The 14,413-nt window shown below is 34.6% G+C and overlaps 1 protein-coding gene across 3 annotated transcripts in view; it reads right to left on the reverse strand.

Moving 5' to 3' along the window:
- PCLO (piccolo presynaptic cytomatrix protein) overlaps positions 1–14,413 on the reverse strand; it is a 391,345-nt gene that overhangs the window by 33,861 nt on the left and 343,071 nt on the right. For all 3 annotated transcript variants that reach the window (XM_078060093.1, XM_078060092.1, XM_036107931.2), the window contains 2 exons: positions 8,468–8,597; positions 4,365–4,438 (listed from right to left, as the gene is read on the reverse strand). In XM_078060093.1, coding sequence (XP_077916219.1) covers positions 4,365–4,438; positions 8,468–8,597 — 204 coding nt within the window. The remainder of the gene's footprint in view (positions 1–4,364; positions 4,439–8,467; positions 8,598–14,413) is intronic.

Below are 14,413 nucleotides of genomic sequence, written 5' to 3' on the forward strand. Positions count from 1 at the left end.
CGGGATCATGACCTGAGCTGAAGTCATACGCTGAACCGACTGAGCCACCCGGGTGCCCTTATATTAACTTTTAATTTAATTACAGCTACAATGTAAAGGATGTTAATCATGTGTCAAACACCGTGTTTATTTGCACTTTACGTTGTGCACTTATTTAAATTGTGAAAGTTCAACCAGTCATTAGCAGAGACCATCCACAGGAGTATTACCATTTTTTTACTACAACTTAGGTTGGAACTCTAGAACCTTTGATTGATCTCATATTCTGATCCACTGAGCATGAGATTAATCAGCATGAGATTAAAATTTATGAGAAACTGAGATAGGGAAGATGCAACATTATTGGAGAAAATGACTAAGTTGAAAATGATTTTTTAAAAAATCAGAATGCAGAATAAATAGATTTACTCAGTAAGTAGAACAAGGACATGACTAGCATTAAAAAAATATCTATAACATGCTCCACATAAAATTTCAACCCCATAAAAACATGACTTTTTGTATTCTGTACACTGTAATTCCAAAACAAGAATAAAAATGTTGTAAAAACAAACTGTCCAAAGGTGATTACTTAAAATCTATGATATACTCTGATTTAAAGTATGCATATCTATGTAGATCAGTTTTCCTTAGAGTGGACCAAGGTGTGCATAAAACAAAGTGCTTAAATGGGTAATATGAAAGACTCAAGGGGTAGTAGAACACTCAAGAAAATCTTACTAAGTGACAATTTTTCTGGTGTCCTGATGAAGAATTTAAAGGAGAAAAAAAATCCAGTCAAGAAACTAAATATAGGTCTAAAACTAAACTGAACTAACTCTGTTTTGTTTGTTTGTTTGTTGTTCTCCCACAAATTGGCTATATATGTTGACTGACAACAAAAGGAAGTGAAAGCAATCCTCTGGATCGCTCAAAATAAAATGTATATCATAAATATACCTGAATTACAGCACAGAGTTGATTCTGTATTTCTATGGGGACAAAGCAAAATCTTGTACATTTTCTTCTTATCTGCGTAGAGTAATTAAATTCCTGTATAGTTTAATAATTTTCTCCCCACTCTCTATGTATTTTTTTTTTTAAAGAGTTATTTATTTTGAGAGAGAGAGCATGTGCATGGGGTGGGGGGAGGGGCAGAGGGATAGAGAGAATCTCAAGCAGACTCCCCACTGAACGTGGAACCTGACATAGGGCTCGATTTCATGACCCTGAGTTCATGACTTGAGTGGAAACCAAGAGTCAGACCCTTAACTGAATGAGCCACCCAGGCGCCCTTCTATGTATTCTTTTAAATTTAAAATTGTTTGTAAGGTTAAATACTTATTACAGATTTCTTCTCCATATTATTAGCAATCTCTTATATATCTCTTATAGTTGGACATTTTCATGCCCAATTTCATATAGATATGTAAATTATAAATTTGCTTATTGTCCAAATTTCAGAAGTAGCTCAGTCAAAAATAATCTATCCAAAATATTGTTACTAAAAGGGCACATAACTATAAATGACTCACATTAGATTATGTATTCCATCTTATCCCCATCCTCAACCTCCAGCCCTCTGCTCAATAACTAATCTGAGATTAACTATTGATAAGAGTCAGTTCACTAAAATATAAATATATTGACTCATAAGTTTAAGTAAAATATAAAATAGCTTATGATTGGCTCCTTCTTGTGGGACTGATGGGAAAGAAGAAAGCAGTATTAGGATGAACAATTTTTATTCATTGACAGTTATTAACATTTATAATAAAATAATTTATAAACTTTAAAATTAAAAGTAAAATTAAGTAATTCAACTTTGAAAAAAGTACACATGAATTGCTTCTCTAATTACCTGAATTCTAAAGTCATATGAAAATCAGTGGGCATTATTTTCATATATTATTATATCATTTATTCATTCACTCAACAAACGTTCTTCTTTTTTTAAACCAAAAACATGAAAAGCTTTATGTATTCAAAGGAAATGATTTAAAAACCATGAGAGAAATTACAAGAGAAAATAATCAATGGAACATTGTACTGTGCTTTTTTTTTTATGTTACGTTAATCACCATACATTACATCATTAGTTTTTGATGTAGTGTTCCATGATTCATTGTTTGCGTATAACACCCAGTGCTCCATGCAGTACGTACCCTCTTTAATACCCATCACCAGGCTAACCCATCCGCCCACCCCCTCCCCTCTAGAACCCTCAGTTTGTTTCTCAGAGTCCATAGTCTCTCATGGTTCGTCTCCCCATCCGATTTCTGCCCCCCCCCCCCCGTGCTCTTGCTGCTTGAAAAGATCCGATTCAATATTAACCAAAGTCCCTGATGGATGGCATATAGAAGTTCAACAAACATTCTGGAAGCGACTCTATGGGTAAGGCTTTCTGCTAAGTGCTGGGCCACCAGGATGACTAAACCATAGCTCTAGTCTAAATGTTCAACTTAATGGAGGAGACAGGCATAAAAACAGGTAAATTCAAGTCAAAGAACAATGATAACAAAATATGCAAATTGTGGTGCAGAGAGGAGCAGACAGGAGCAGATCTGGTTAGTGGTAGAAGAGCATAGGAGGAGAAGGAGGCAAAATCTGAAAGAGGGTGAATTAAGTTCAGGACATATGTAATCTGATTCATCTATGGGATCTCGAGGCGAAATGTAGCACTGGCCCTACACCTCTGGGCCCTTAGGTTCGTTCTCCGGCTTCCCTCTGCTCTCCTATCAGGGTAGCTGTCCCCTTGGCTGCTTCCCAGGCTCCCCTGGCAGTTGGCTTCCAGCAGGATTGATCAGGCATTGGCAGAGATTGGAGAATGGGAAGAAGGAAGTAACCAGGATATTTCTCCCCATCCTCGTCTATCTCCAGATGTATTTCTAGCATTTATTGTTCCTCTTCCTTGTCTCCTGCTCCCCGCAATTCAGGCTTGCCCTGGTTTCAGCTCTCAGGACAGTCACTTCCTTCTGCCACCTCACAAGTTCTGCTATTTCACTGCCACCTGCTCAGTTTCTCAGGGATACCATGAGTATATAATCATTGCCAGCCATCAGCTTCCTCTATTTTAAATATTCAGAGTGGTTTCCATTTTCTTGGTTGGACGCCTGGCAGACATGAACTATTGGAGGCTGAATTCCAGGGAGTTTGGAGGGTAAATTTGGAACTAATCAACATACAGATGAGAATTGCTGAGTTTATGCAGAGAGAGAGAGTGTGTAAAATGGTTGGTAGATTGAGGGTGGAACCCTGGGGAAAAAGGCAGCAGATAAAGAAAACACAGTCTTTGAATGAATCTAAAGAAAAACTTTTAGTTGAATCAGAAAAATGTGGTATCTACTAATCCACAAGGAACCTTGGCATCATTAGCATCCAGCATTTGCCAGATGAGGTTTCTGAAGACAGATCAGGTCACCAGTTAGGTAACAGGACCAGATTTGAAATCCAAATCTGGGTTTCCTATTTCTTCATCTAGTGTCTTTGTGATACTGTGCCATTAATCATTCTTTTTCATAGCAGGTGATTTGGCATCATTTGCTTGGGTTCAAGTTACTTGCTCTTATCTTGTGTGATATTTGCACCTCGGTTTCTTCTCATGTAAAACTGGTATATGGTATTATTTACCTTTATAGGTAATTTTAAGAATTAAATGAGATAATACATGAAAAGTACTTAGATTAGTATAAAGTAATTAAGATAGTTGAAATTACTGAGAGGTTGTGCAATCCAAGGGGGATAACAGTGCTGTCAGATCTTATCACAATATTATGAAAGATAAGCTAGTCATTGCGCACCTTACAGATACTGAATATGTGTCTGCTGAAGTTAAAGATTTTCTTGCATTTTGTAATACATTTACCATTTGTTTAACAAAACCAAATTTAAGTTCAAACTGGGTTTTCACTTTAGAAGTTACTTTAGTCATTTTTTTCCTATAAAATGATTTTTATACCATTAGTTTCTTCTGAGCTCCATACATTTAAGATTTTCCATTTTAAGTGATGTTTCATGATTTATTTTCTATTTGCATGGTATTTTAACAAAAATTTTTAAAAATCTTAACAAAATATTTGTTTTTTACTGAGAAAGTCTTCTGATTGTCTCTCCTGTCATCCTTCTCACTCTTCTTTCTTGTTTAACTTTTTAGTACCCCTAAGTACTTAAATGTTAAATATAAACCAAGAAATTGGGAAATTGTTAAATGAAATTACAAAATAATTCTAATCTACTAGGTAACACAGAGAATGGTGCTGTACTTCCCAGGGCTGTTGCCATTAGCACGTAGAAATTTACATTTATATTCAAAGAGAAACAAATCAAACACTTGTAGTGTAACATGTAGATTCAACCAAAATCCAGTACTGTAAATTTTAACTTACCTTCCGGGTCTGCTAGTCCCACTCCTACTCCTGGCTGTTTTACAGGTTCTTGCCCATTCTGCCCCATCTTCCCTCTGTTTAAAAAGAAAATAAAAGGTTATATATTTAGTTATGCTCTCCTAAATGCAAATGAGAAGACCAAGTTCCCAAAAAATAGAATGACATTATATATTCAGACCTGAAATAAATTACTTGAATGGCAAGTCTAAACACAATAAATTACTCTGTATCATGTTAATTTTAAAATAGGGGCTTGTTTCTTATTCTTACTTAGTCTGAGCATAATACCTCAAAATTCAGTGTCTTATTTATTGACTCATTTATCAAAGATCAGACTATCATGAAATTATCAAATTTTTTTGAGAATTGGGGTGTTGTTTTTTTCATTTTTATTTTTTTGCATTTTTAAAATTATTATTATGTTATGTTAATCACCATACACTCCATTTTTAACTCAAGAAGTGAGAAGAAGTTTTTATATCTTTATGTTTTGTTACGATGACTTGTACAGACCCTTTGGTGAGAAGGGAAATGTTGAATTAAATAACTTGCAAGAATAAGACTGTAATAACACAGATTTTTATTTCACTTAGTGACTTTCAGATCCTGTCGCTGTTTTCAACTGTGCATAGCGTGTTAGCTTTTGAAGTCAGACCTCCTGGTCTCTGCCCCTGGCTTCACTATTTCATGTTATGTGTAATCTAAGGCAAATCTACTTAATCTGGTGAATCTATTTCTCCTTTTGTAATAAAAAGATGGTAACACTAGCTAGCTTTTGGGTAGGACAAAATCACGTGGAAAACAGTACTTAACACAGTGCCAGACACATCATAAAATTCAATAAATAGAAAATATTAATAGGTAGGTATGCACATAATGGCTTTAGAATTCAGCCAGAGTCTACTACTCTTTTAGTTTCAGCCTCGAACTTTCTGGAAGGCCAAATTGATGAAGAATTCATGATACTCTGAGCGCTGTGTGTTCAGAATATTGACAATGTAACAGCCCAAACACTATAGGCTACTTCTTATTTTTTCAGTAAGAGAAAAAGCTATATGGCATAGAAAAGATTTGGAATTGCCTTTATACGTACTTATATAAGATGTTCTCAAACGATGAAATAAAAACACCTAAGTTTTAAAAAGGGTGTTTGAACAAAAGAACTCCTCGATACTATACTTTCTAGACAATAATTCTAACACAGCAGGATTTGCTCGCAATTAATTCTTACTTTCACAAAAATATTTGGTTTGCTGACTTTGCTGAGAATGTGATCGTATTTCTTTCTTAAGAATCCAATTACATCTCACTTGAAAACTGCTCTAAAGATCCTACCATTCTATAGAGATGGTTCTGCACATAATGAAAGAGGAATAGATATAAACTCAGAAATTATTTTATCTTGAAACCCATTACATTGTTCCATTATGACAATTCTAGGTCAAAGGTTTAAACACAAATTTTTATCAAGTGTGAAGGACATGAAAAAATGTTAGAAATCATATATATACTTATATACATATAGATACAGTCTGCATCTGAATATGTGCCAAAAAATTCTTGATTAAGCAATAAAAGGAACTTCAATTTGTGTAATTGCTTCAATGAGATTCAATACAAGTAGATGATAAATTTTAAAAAAATTTGCTCTGTTCCGATCAGACGAGAGAAAATCTTCATAACTCAGTAGCAATCTTACCGTGAGCAATACTAACAGAGGGAACCAAACGTCTTGTTACTGAGTCAAACTCAGATGAAAAGGAAAATCATTTTAGGAGTGTTCATCTAACAGATGAGAGTACTGAAAAATTACTCTTCTATATATGTCAAATTTTAACAAAATAATTATAATTTTTAGTAATAGTAAAATTTGGGTAATTTTTTATTTGATCTCACATCCTAGGTTTCGAATTTTAATGGTATCTGATATTCAGCTGCAGTCTTTGTTTCTAATGAAAACTGATTTTAACGTTAGGTGCACAGGGAAAATGTGCATGAGAGGCATTTCTAAGATCTTACAGGTACTTCTGCAGCATCGTGAAGCTAAATAAAATACGAAGGAAACTTGACTGTGGGTTATGTGAAGGATGCAATTTTTCTGAATTCCCGGGAGATAACCTTCAGCTCAGAACATGTGGGCTACACAGTTTGTAATTTATATTTGTTAATCAATCACCAAACAGTTATTGAACTCTTATGTTAGCCTAAGCAATAATTGTGTTAGACACAAAAGGGCATGTAAAAGAAATACCAAATACTGCTTTAGAAAAGAGAATTTTCTTTGTGCTCAGATGGCAAAACAATGGTGTGTCCGAAGCAGTTTTGAAAGGTTTTGAGGAAAATGGGAAAAACAAAATTGGAATGTGGTATGTATGTAAAAAATACATAATCTAGTTCTACTTCAGATATTGAGGAAATAAAGTGCTTTTTCTCTGGAAGTTATAACTTTATCATCAGTGTTAAATTATTTGAAAGGTATGGATAAATTGGAAGGATATTAAGTGATGTGTGGTTAAAAAAAATCACAAACTCGTATGATATTCACAGTCTAGAGAGAGAAATGTAATGAATTTGCTGAAATTCTCTTCATAGAAGATCATCAGAGAAAGAGGAGTAATGAGATCAGACTCCTTTTAGAAGTAATGTCCAATAAAAGAGAACTGATTAAATATAAATAACTATTGAATCCATAGCCTAAGTCTTAAGAAAAGAAAAAGATGGGCAGGTGATCCAATAATGTAACAATTTAAGTAGGAAAAATATAACTTGAAAATCATAAAATATAAATACATTTTTCACTGTACAAACCCCTTTTCCGCATTATTTTGCTTTTGTAATCTGAGCCATTATATAAATATTGGGAGTATTCTGGACGATAGAAGGAAAGATTTATAAAAACCTTGACACTAAAACAAAGAGAAATAGAATTCCACTCCCAGAAATGGCTTCACTCAACACTGAAGAAAATGAAGAAGATCCTTTAAGAAGAGCCCAGATCAGGGGTCTGCAAACTCCGCAGGGAGCCAGATAGGAGACGGTTTGAATGGTCCTGTACTCAGGTCTGCCCCTATAGGGCAGAAGTAACATTAGGCAACACATAAGCAAGTGGGTGTGGCTTCCAATAAAACTTTATTTATGGACACTGAAATTTCAGTTTCATATAATTTTTATGTCTCACAAAATGTGATTCTTCTGGTATTTTTTTACCCCCAAATATTTAAAAATGCAAAGGCCAAATTAGCTCACAGACCTTGCAAAGCTAGATTCGCCCTGACCTAGATCCTGGAGATGGATGGTCCAATGACGTTTTTCAAAACCTGGAAAACTAGTTCCTTGGGAGGAGAAGGAAAGGTTGGAAAGTCTAGATTTCGACACTGGAACAGACATAACCAACATACGTATCTTGGATGCTGCTAACTTTTGCCACCAACATGGCTAAGCCCATTCTAACACATCCTAAACACAATCTGCTTTCGTTTTGCATTCGATCTGCAATATTATTTTCTTGAGGCTTAACATATTACCAATGAACTTTGTTCTAAGATTATGTACTGGGGACCCTGTATTACTTGGTATTTGTTGTGGAAAATATGGAAACACTTCAAAATCTTCCTTTTTAATTGTGGAAAGATTACTGAAAAGCCTCTATGAGGAGCCCAATGTGTTATCTATTTCAAAAACGATATATGAGCTCTTTAAATATGTTTAAATCTCTCCTGATTCAAAGTAAATTAATCTAAGTTTATCTCAAACACCAATAATATTTCTGTTTGATCATTATGTGATTACGCATCAAGGGACTACTGCTGCTGAACTTCATTTAGTTATTATTGTAGCAGTTTTTCTATTAAATACAGATTGCACTGATTAAATAGTCCTGGATGTGACCAGCGTTCGTCCTTAGAATTGGCTAAATTAACCCAATCTTCCCCGAACAGTCTATTTTCTATGGAGGCATACACAGTTGAATTGCTTCAGGGACAATGAGTCAGAACTGGATAATTATCTAGTTATTTCCTGTTAAGTGTTAAGCAAAGCTTACTCATGTTATAACTTTGTAGTGGAAAAAAAAAAAAAAGACAAAGAAAAACCCCCACACTTACATCCGTGGAATAGGAAATAGATTGGTCTCCCCTGCAGTGCTGCCGCTCCCTTCACTGTCCACGCTATACCCGCTGCCGGAGGAGCCGGTGGGCACGGAACTTTCCGCGGGCCGGTGATTGGCAGGCTTTGCTGCATGGTGTGGGAAGAGTCAACACCACAGTCAATCAATGAAACTCCCATTGATCTCCAAAGGCATCATTCTACGTTTTCTTCATTTACACGGATAATGAAACAGCTCTAGCAAGAACTCCACATGTCTTAATCTGCCTGTCATTTTCTTTTCCTTAACCAATAAGGTGCTGTGGTAACACTAAGGACTTGGTTATTTTTATGGGACATAGAGGTAAAAAAAAAAAAAAAAACACAATTGTTTCTAGGGTTAAATCATCAGATTTTTAGACTGAGTTAAATAGTATATAACCAGTCTATTACTATTATCATTATTACTGGTTCTCTTTGTGGTTTATTTGTACAGTATTACAATAAGGACAAACAAATATGAATTTGGGCTATTTCATGGAGAAAGGAGTTTAGAAAGACTTGGGTAGAGAGAAATAGTGCGATAAGGGAAAATTTCTTAATTATTCTCCATATTAACCGATAATCTGTTTTTCTCCTGAGAAGTGAAGATGTAAAGTAGAACAGATGGTTTCAAGAAGTGATTGAAGAATTCTGTGCTTGTTTGTATGTAACAACTATCTCCAGCAAGTTTTTAAATTTGAAGATCTTTGCTTCTCCTTCGGCATTTCTTCATCTATGATTGGGACTTGTTTCAATAATTCCTTAAGTTTGATTCTTTTGGATAAAGCAATCCATATTCCCATAGAAACATTGTAATTTTGTGTTGTTTAATGCAGTAGGAATACAGTACTAATATTGTTAGTGGAGTTCTAGATCAGAGGAGATTTGGGGGGAACATTTGATGCAAAAAACAGAAGAGAAGGCAAGTGTTTCCTCTTCTTTTTGTGGAGAGAAGCTTCTCTAGGCAAATTTTAAAAATTATTATTATGTTTTCTGTCACATGGTCAGAATTCAAGAGCATGAGCTTTGATCATACTGACAGGATTTGGAATCCTAGCTCATTCTAGAGTAAATCTAAACAGTCTCAGCTTTTGCATTTGAAGATAATGGGTTCAGTATGCATACTTCAACTCATAAGATTGTGACCATGAGGAGTGAGATAAAGCAGGAGCTCAGTTACTTTCTCTTCCTCATCTTGTGATTTTATTTGTCATACCCCCAACCTCTTCTGCAAGGTTTTCCTGTCAATCACTGCTCCCTAGTGTCTTTGAGCATACCTAGCCCCTGATAATGAATTTGCTTCAATTTTCTTTCCAATTCTAGACATGTTCTAGGATACAAAAATACTTCGAGTCTCTCTCTTCTATAAAAACACCTGTGTTCAATCAGGTGGATAGATTAAGCAGTTGGATAGATTCACACTGTGGGCGAATCATTGATAATCATTGAATGACACTAAGATATCTACATTTTCCTTAAAGAGATGTATACAAACACAATGACTCTTAATCTGGTGGAATTTTAATAAAACCAGTACATCCAAATGAAGGGAAAACTACAGACATTGTGAGGGAAACCACTTGAGGACAGGAAATCCACCATCAGGGTAATCGGGATCAAGTCTCACAAAAGTTTTGGTTTTTCCCCACTTCTCCACTTTTTCCTTTTTGGGACAACAGATTCTCTAAAGCCACCAGGACTTGTTATAATATCTATTCCAGTGATAGCAAGATCACTTTCTCAGAATGGAGAAATAAGGAAGAAATGTTGGGCAATAACAGCAGGTATCTGTGAGTTGGGACTAGCTATTTAGAAAAAGGCTTGAATATTGTTAAATCACCGGTCACCGATCAATTACTAGCAACCCAGAGTAGATTTGAGGAGACAGAACGATAGTTACAATGTTTGATATTTTCTATGTAGGAGAAGCCCAGATGGTGTAGTTAGTGCTAACTTAAGGACTTTTTAAAAGGATAACTTAAAAAATATAAATGACTATCATATATGACTATGATATAAATTATGAACATTTGTAAAGTAAATTAAACTGTATAATCAAACACATAATGAGTCAGATTAGTCAACTGGTTGTAAATAAAGGAACGCTGCCACATTTTTTGATTGGCATTATGTAATCCAATCAACAATATTGTTAATATTTTTTAGTATGATATTGAATGAAACACTTTAATACCATCAACTGGAAAATCTCAATATACTACTTTCAAAAACAAACCTTAATTAATATATGCTAATTTTTAAATCAACTTATTTTTACTAGATTAAAACAATTTTCAACCAAGATCCATCTCGCAATGCATCAAAATAGCTATTATAGCAGAGCTGTCTTATTTAAATTTCAAAATATTCAATCTTTTCTATGTGAACTTTGATTTTACCTGATGCAATTTCTAGTTCTATTTCTCTTCTGGAAAATCTGAGATGTGTACAGAATGTAAAACAATATAACAAGAAGAAAGGAACAGGGGTAGAAATAAATTTAAGGAGAGCTTTTCATCTTGTCTAGGTAAATAGAAATCTCATTTGGAAAGCCTATACAAGTGCTGTCAATTTAAATGCAAACAAATAATAGTTTATAAGAAACATAAAAAGAAAGAAAACCAAATCTAGAGAACATATACATATATTGGAATAAGTCTAAGTCTACCTAACATATTTGGAAAACAAAATTATGTGTTAAGTTTGAGTCTAAAGAAACTTCGGGCAGTTAGAAGTTAGGTGAACAATTCACATAAATGGAGATGTTTGGCATCATCTTACCAAAACATCTGGTGCTTGATATTTTTTTTTTTCCCTAATCTGGTATGGAAGTGTAGGGTAAAGAGAGCCTGATGTCTGGTAGTTTCTAAAAATGAATTCAACTAAAAATGTAGAAGAGACCTTTGCTTTTTACTGGGCTATAGCTACATAGCATAAAATGCAATTAAACATACAGAAATGCAGAGGTTTTGATAAACTGGGACTAAAAACCCAAGTATTTTAATAGTTCTTTATCAGATGCTTGAAACAATGCATATATTTACTTATTTTTTTCTCTTGAAACAGTCTCCAAATAAGAACGTGTCAATTCTCTTACATTGAGCTAAACCTGCATTATCTCCAGCACGTTAATGAATAAAGTGCTTTTACAACTTGATATCCGAGGCTAGATCTCAAAGTAATTTCAAGGCATCTCATGATTTTGGTCACATTCTTTACTTGGCCTCTCAAAGTCCTTAACCATCTGCTTCTTTCCAAATGTATCTCCTATCATTCTCCTTTATACATTTTTCACGGAAGCCCACTTAGACCACTCACACTGGCTCCCTTTGGTTTGGCTTTTCTTTTTTCTCTTGAGCTGTAGCTGGGCCCGTTCTTCTGATTTTGTCATGCCTTTCTCTGCACCTGTCACTTTCTCATATCGAAATTGTACTTGTCTGTAAAGGCCCAGCTCCGATTGCACCTGCTCTGTGTATTTTCCTCATCTTCCCACTCAGAAGCGAGCTCTTCTATATCCGTACTCTCCTAGCACAAGATCACAGGTCTGTTTCTGCAATGACCACTTTCTATCTTTGGCTGTGGTTGTCACATTCATGTTGCTGTTGGAAGCCGAGCCTGTGTTTTCTCCACCATAGCCTTCTCAAAAGCTCATCCTGGAACTATGCTCAAGCCATATTTAATGAAATAATAATAAAATTAATAATTCTTTCCCTTAACAACACAACTCAAACATCCGAATGATTAAGTAGATATTTTACTTTTCATCTGGCTGTGTGCATTATGCAAATCATAAATCTCTCATTAACACCACTTGATGTGGGAGGGTTATTTTTTTTCCTCCATGTTTTGTCAAGGAAACTTGGGGCAATGCAATTTTTTTTTTTTTGGAGTTTTAAAAACAGAGATGCAACTTTAATCTGTCATATGGTAGAGAAAAACGTGATCACTCAACTAGGTGTTTTATTTTTTCCCAATCCCTCCAAAACTGGTTTAATTGAAAGGAATATTTAATGATAACACACTAAACATGGGAGTGCATAGTTTTGCACTCCCATGGAGTCCTAACAGACCATGGATATTTTATAAATGTATTTAAATTGGAATGATAGTAAGAAATAATATGTATAGTCACATTCCATGGGAGAACAAGAGGGTGTTCTTACAGACATTAGTATTTGTGCTGGTTCCAAATCTGGATATACAGACAACTGGTGAACTCTGGTTTATATTTAATATATTTAAATATAAATATAATAATATTTAAAATAATATTTTAAAACATTAAAACTAAATATGACTTTCAATAGACTCATGATTCCAAATTAGTAATTTAAAACTATTCTACCTTTGCTTTATTCTCTTTAAATAAGAGTTTCAGAGATCATGGACCTATTATGCTTGAATATATCATGTGCCTGTGTATTGCACATGAGAAGTGTTTCTTTTATGAGGAACTGAGGTTTACTTAATAATAAAATGCATTTTGGAAGCCTACATTTTTGTGTCTTCTTTCTTTTTTAATTCCTATTTGTACTATCAAGTACCAACGAGGAGAAAGAATGTAATCTCATAAATATATGATGGAATAAGCCCACTCCCGCAGAGAGGGTTCTTGTACCCTAGAGGAATAAATCCTAGAGTGTTAAATCATTTCTGTCCTCAATTATTGAGGGGGCATTTCAAGTAAACACATTTTATCTTCTGTGAGGCAATTCAATCTGTTTTAAATTATTTTTTGACCTCTTCATTTTCTTCAGATGGGAGATAGTTAGACATCATTTTGTTTTATTACTCCACTGTGGCTAGCCTTAATTAAACCTGGTAGTGTCTTTTTGACTGCACATCTGTCTTCAATTAGTTGGCTCTGTTGGTTTTTTTCCCCCTCAACCATACTTAAAAAATGCCGATCTATCACTGTACCTACCACACGAGGGCAGCATTAGGCTCACAGTCCGTGGAACAGAATTGTAGACTTTGTATAATTTTGGAACCATGGAAATTAAAAGCTGGCAAGAACTCTAGAACCATCATTTCGCCTATAGAAAAACTAAGCCCTAGAAAGATTAAGTGATTTGTTCCGCGTCACACACTAATCAAGGAGAGAAAGAAAAGAAAAACTAAAAAGTGCTAATCCACTTTTCTGTCGCATCCAATTGTCTCAAAGTGAGATCGTGAGGTCTCTGCCTACCTCAGAATTCCGGGCTTGGGATACAGGACCACGGCCTTGCTGCCTGTGATGTTCTACCGCTGGTTTAAATCCTTGGTCCAGCTCAAAGATATATCCAAATATTTTAGGAATAATTTATAATGTTGGTAGTCTATAATTTCCCAAATTACTTGGTGGATACAGTATTAATATTATCTTCAGAGATCAAAAATAAGTCAGTCAATAATGATTTTGTTTATTTCGGTAGCTTAATAATGGAACTGAAATGACTATTTTAGATATTATGTATTTATAGCATATATATATATATATATTTTATTTTATTTTTTTTTTTTTTTTCTTTTGCTAGCTTTAACTTTAACCTAGCTGGACATTATTTGGTGACCTTTTCTACTTTCTCCCCACTGCCCTTCCCTCTATCCTTCTATTCTTATTGCTGTTTTTCTGGTTGTTATTTTTACTAATGAGATCTTGCAGTTTTATCTCCTTTGTTGATTTGCTTTGAATGTGAACCTGAAAAGGTCAGGTTCTAAGTTCAATTGTTACCAGCATTATTTGGTAAGTTTTCCCTTGAATTAGGTCCAATCACATTTTCTCTGTTCCCTATGACAGTTTAGGGGTATTAAAATGAAAAAGGACTTTAGAAATTTAATACTTTTTAATATTACTTCAGGATATTCATCATCTGATTTGGAAAAATTCTAAAGAAACCAGCCCCTCCCCCCCCAAAATGGCATAGGTACTTTCAATATAGCTA

The sequence above is a fragment of the Halichoerus grypus genome, chromosome 12, assembly GCF_964656455.1.
Source record: "Halichoerus grypus chromosome 12, mHalGry1.hap1.1, whole genome shotgun sequence".
NCBI lineage: Eukaryota > Metazoa > Chordata > Mammalia > Carnivora > Phocidae > Halichoerus > Halichoerus grypus.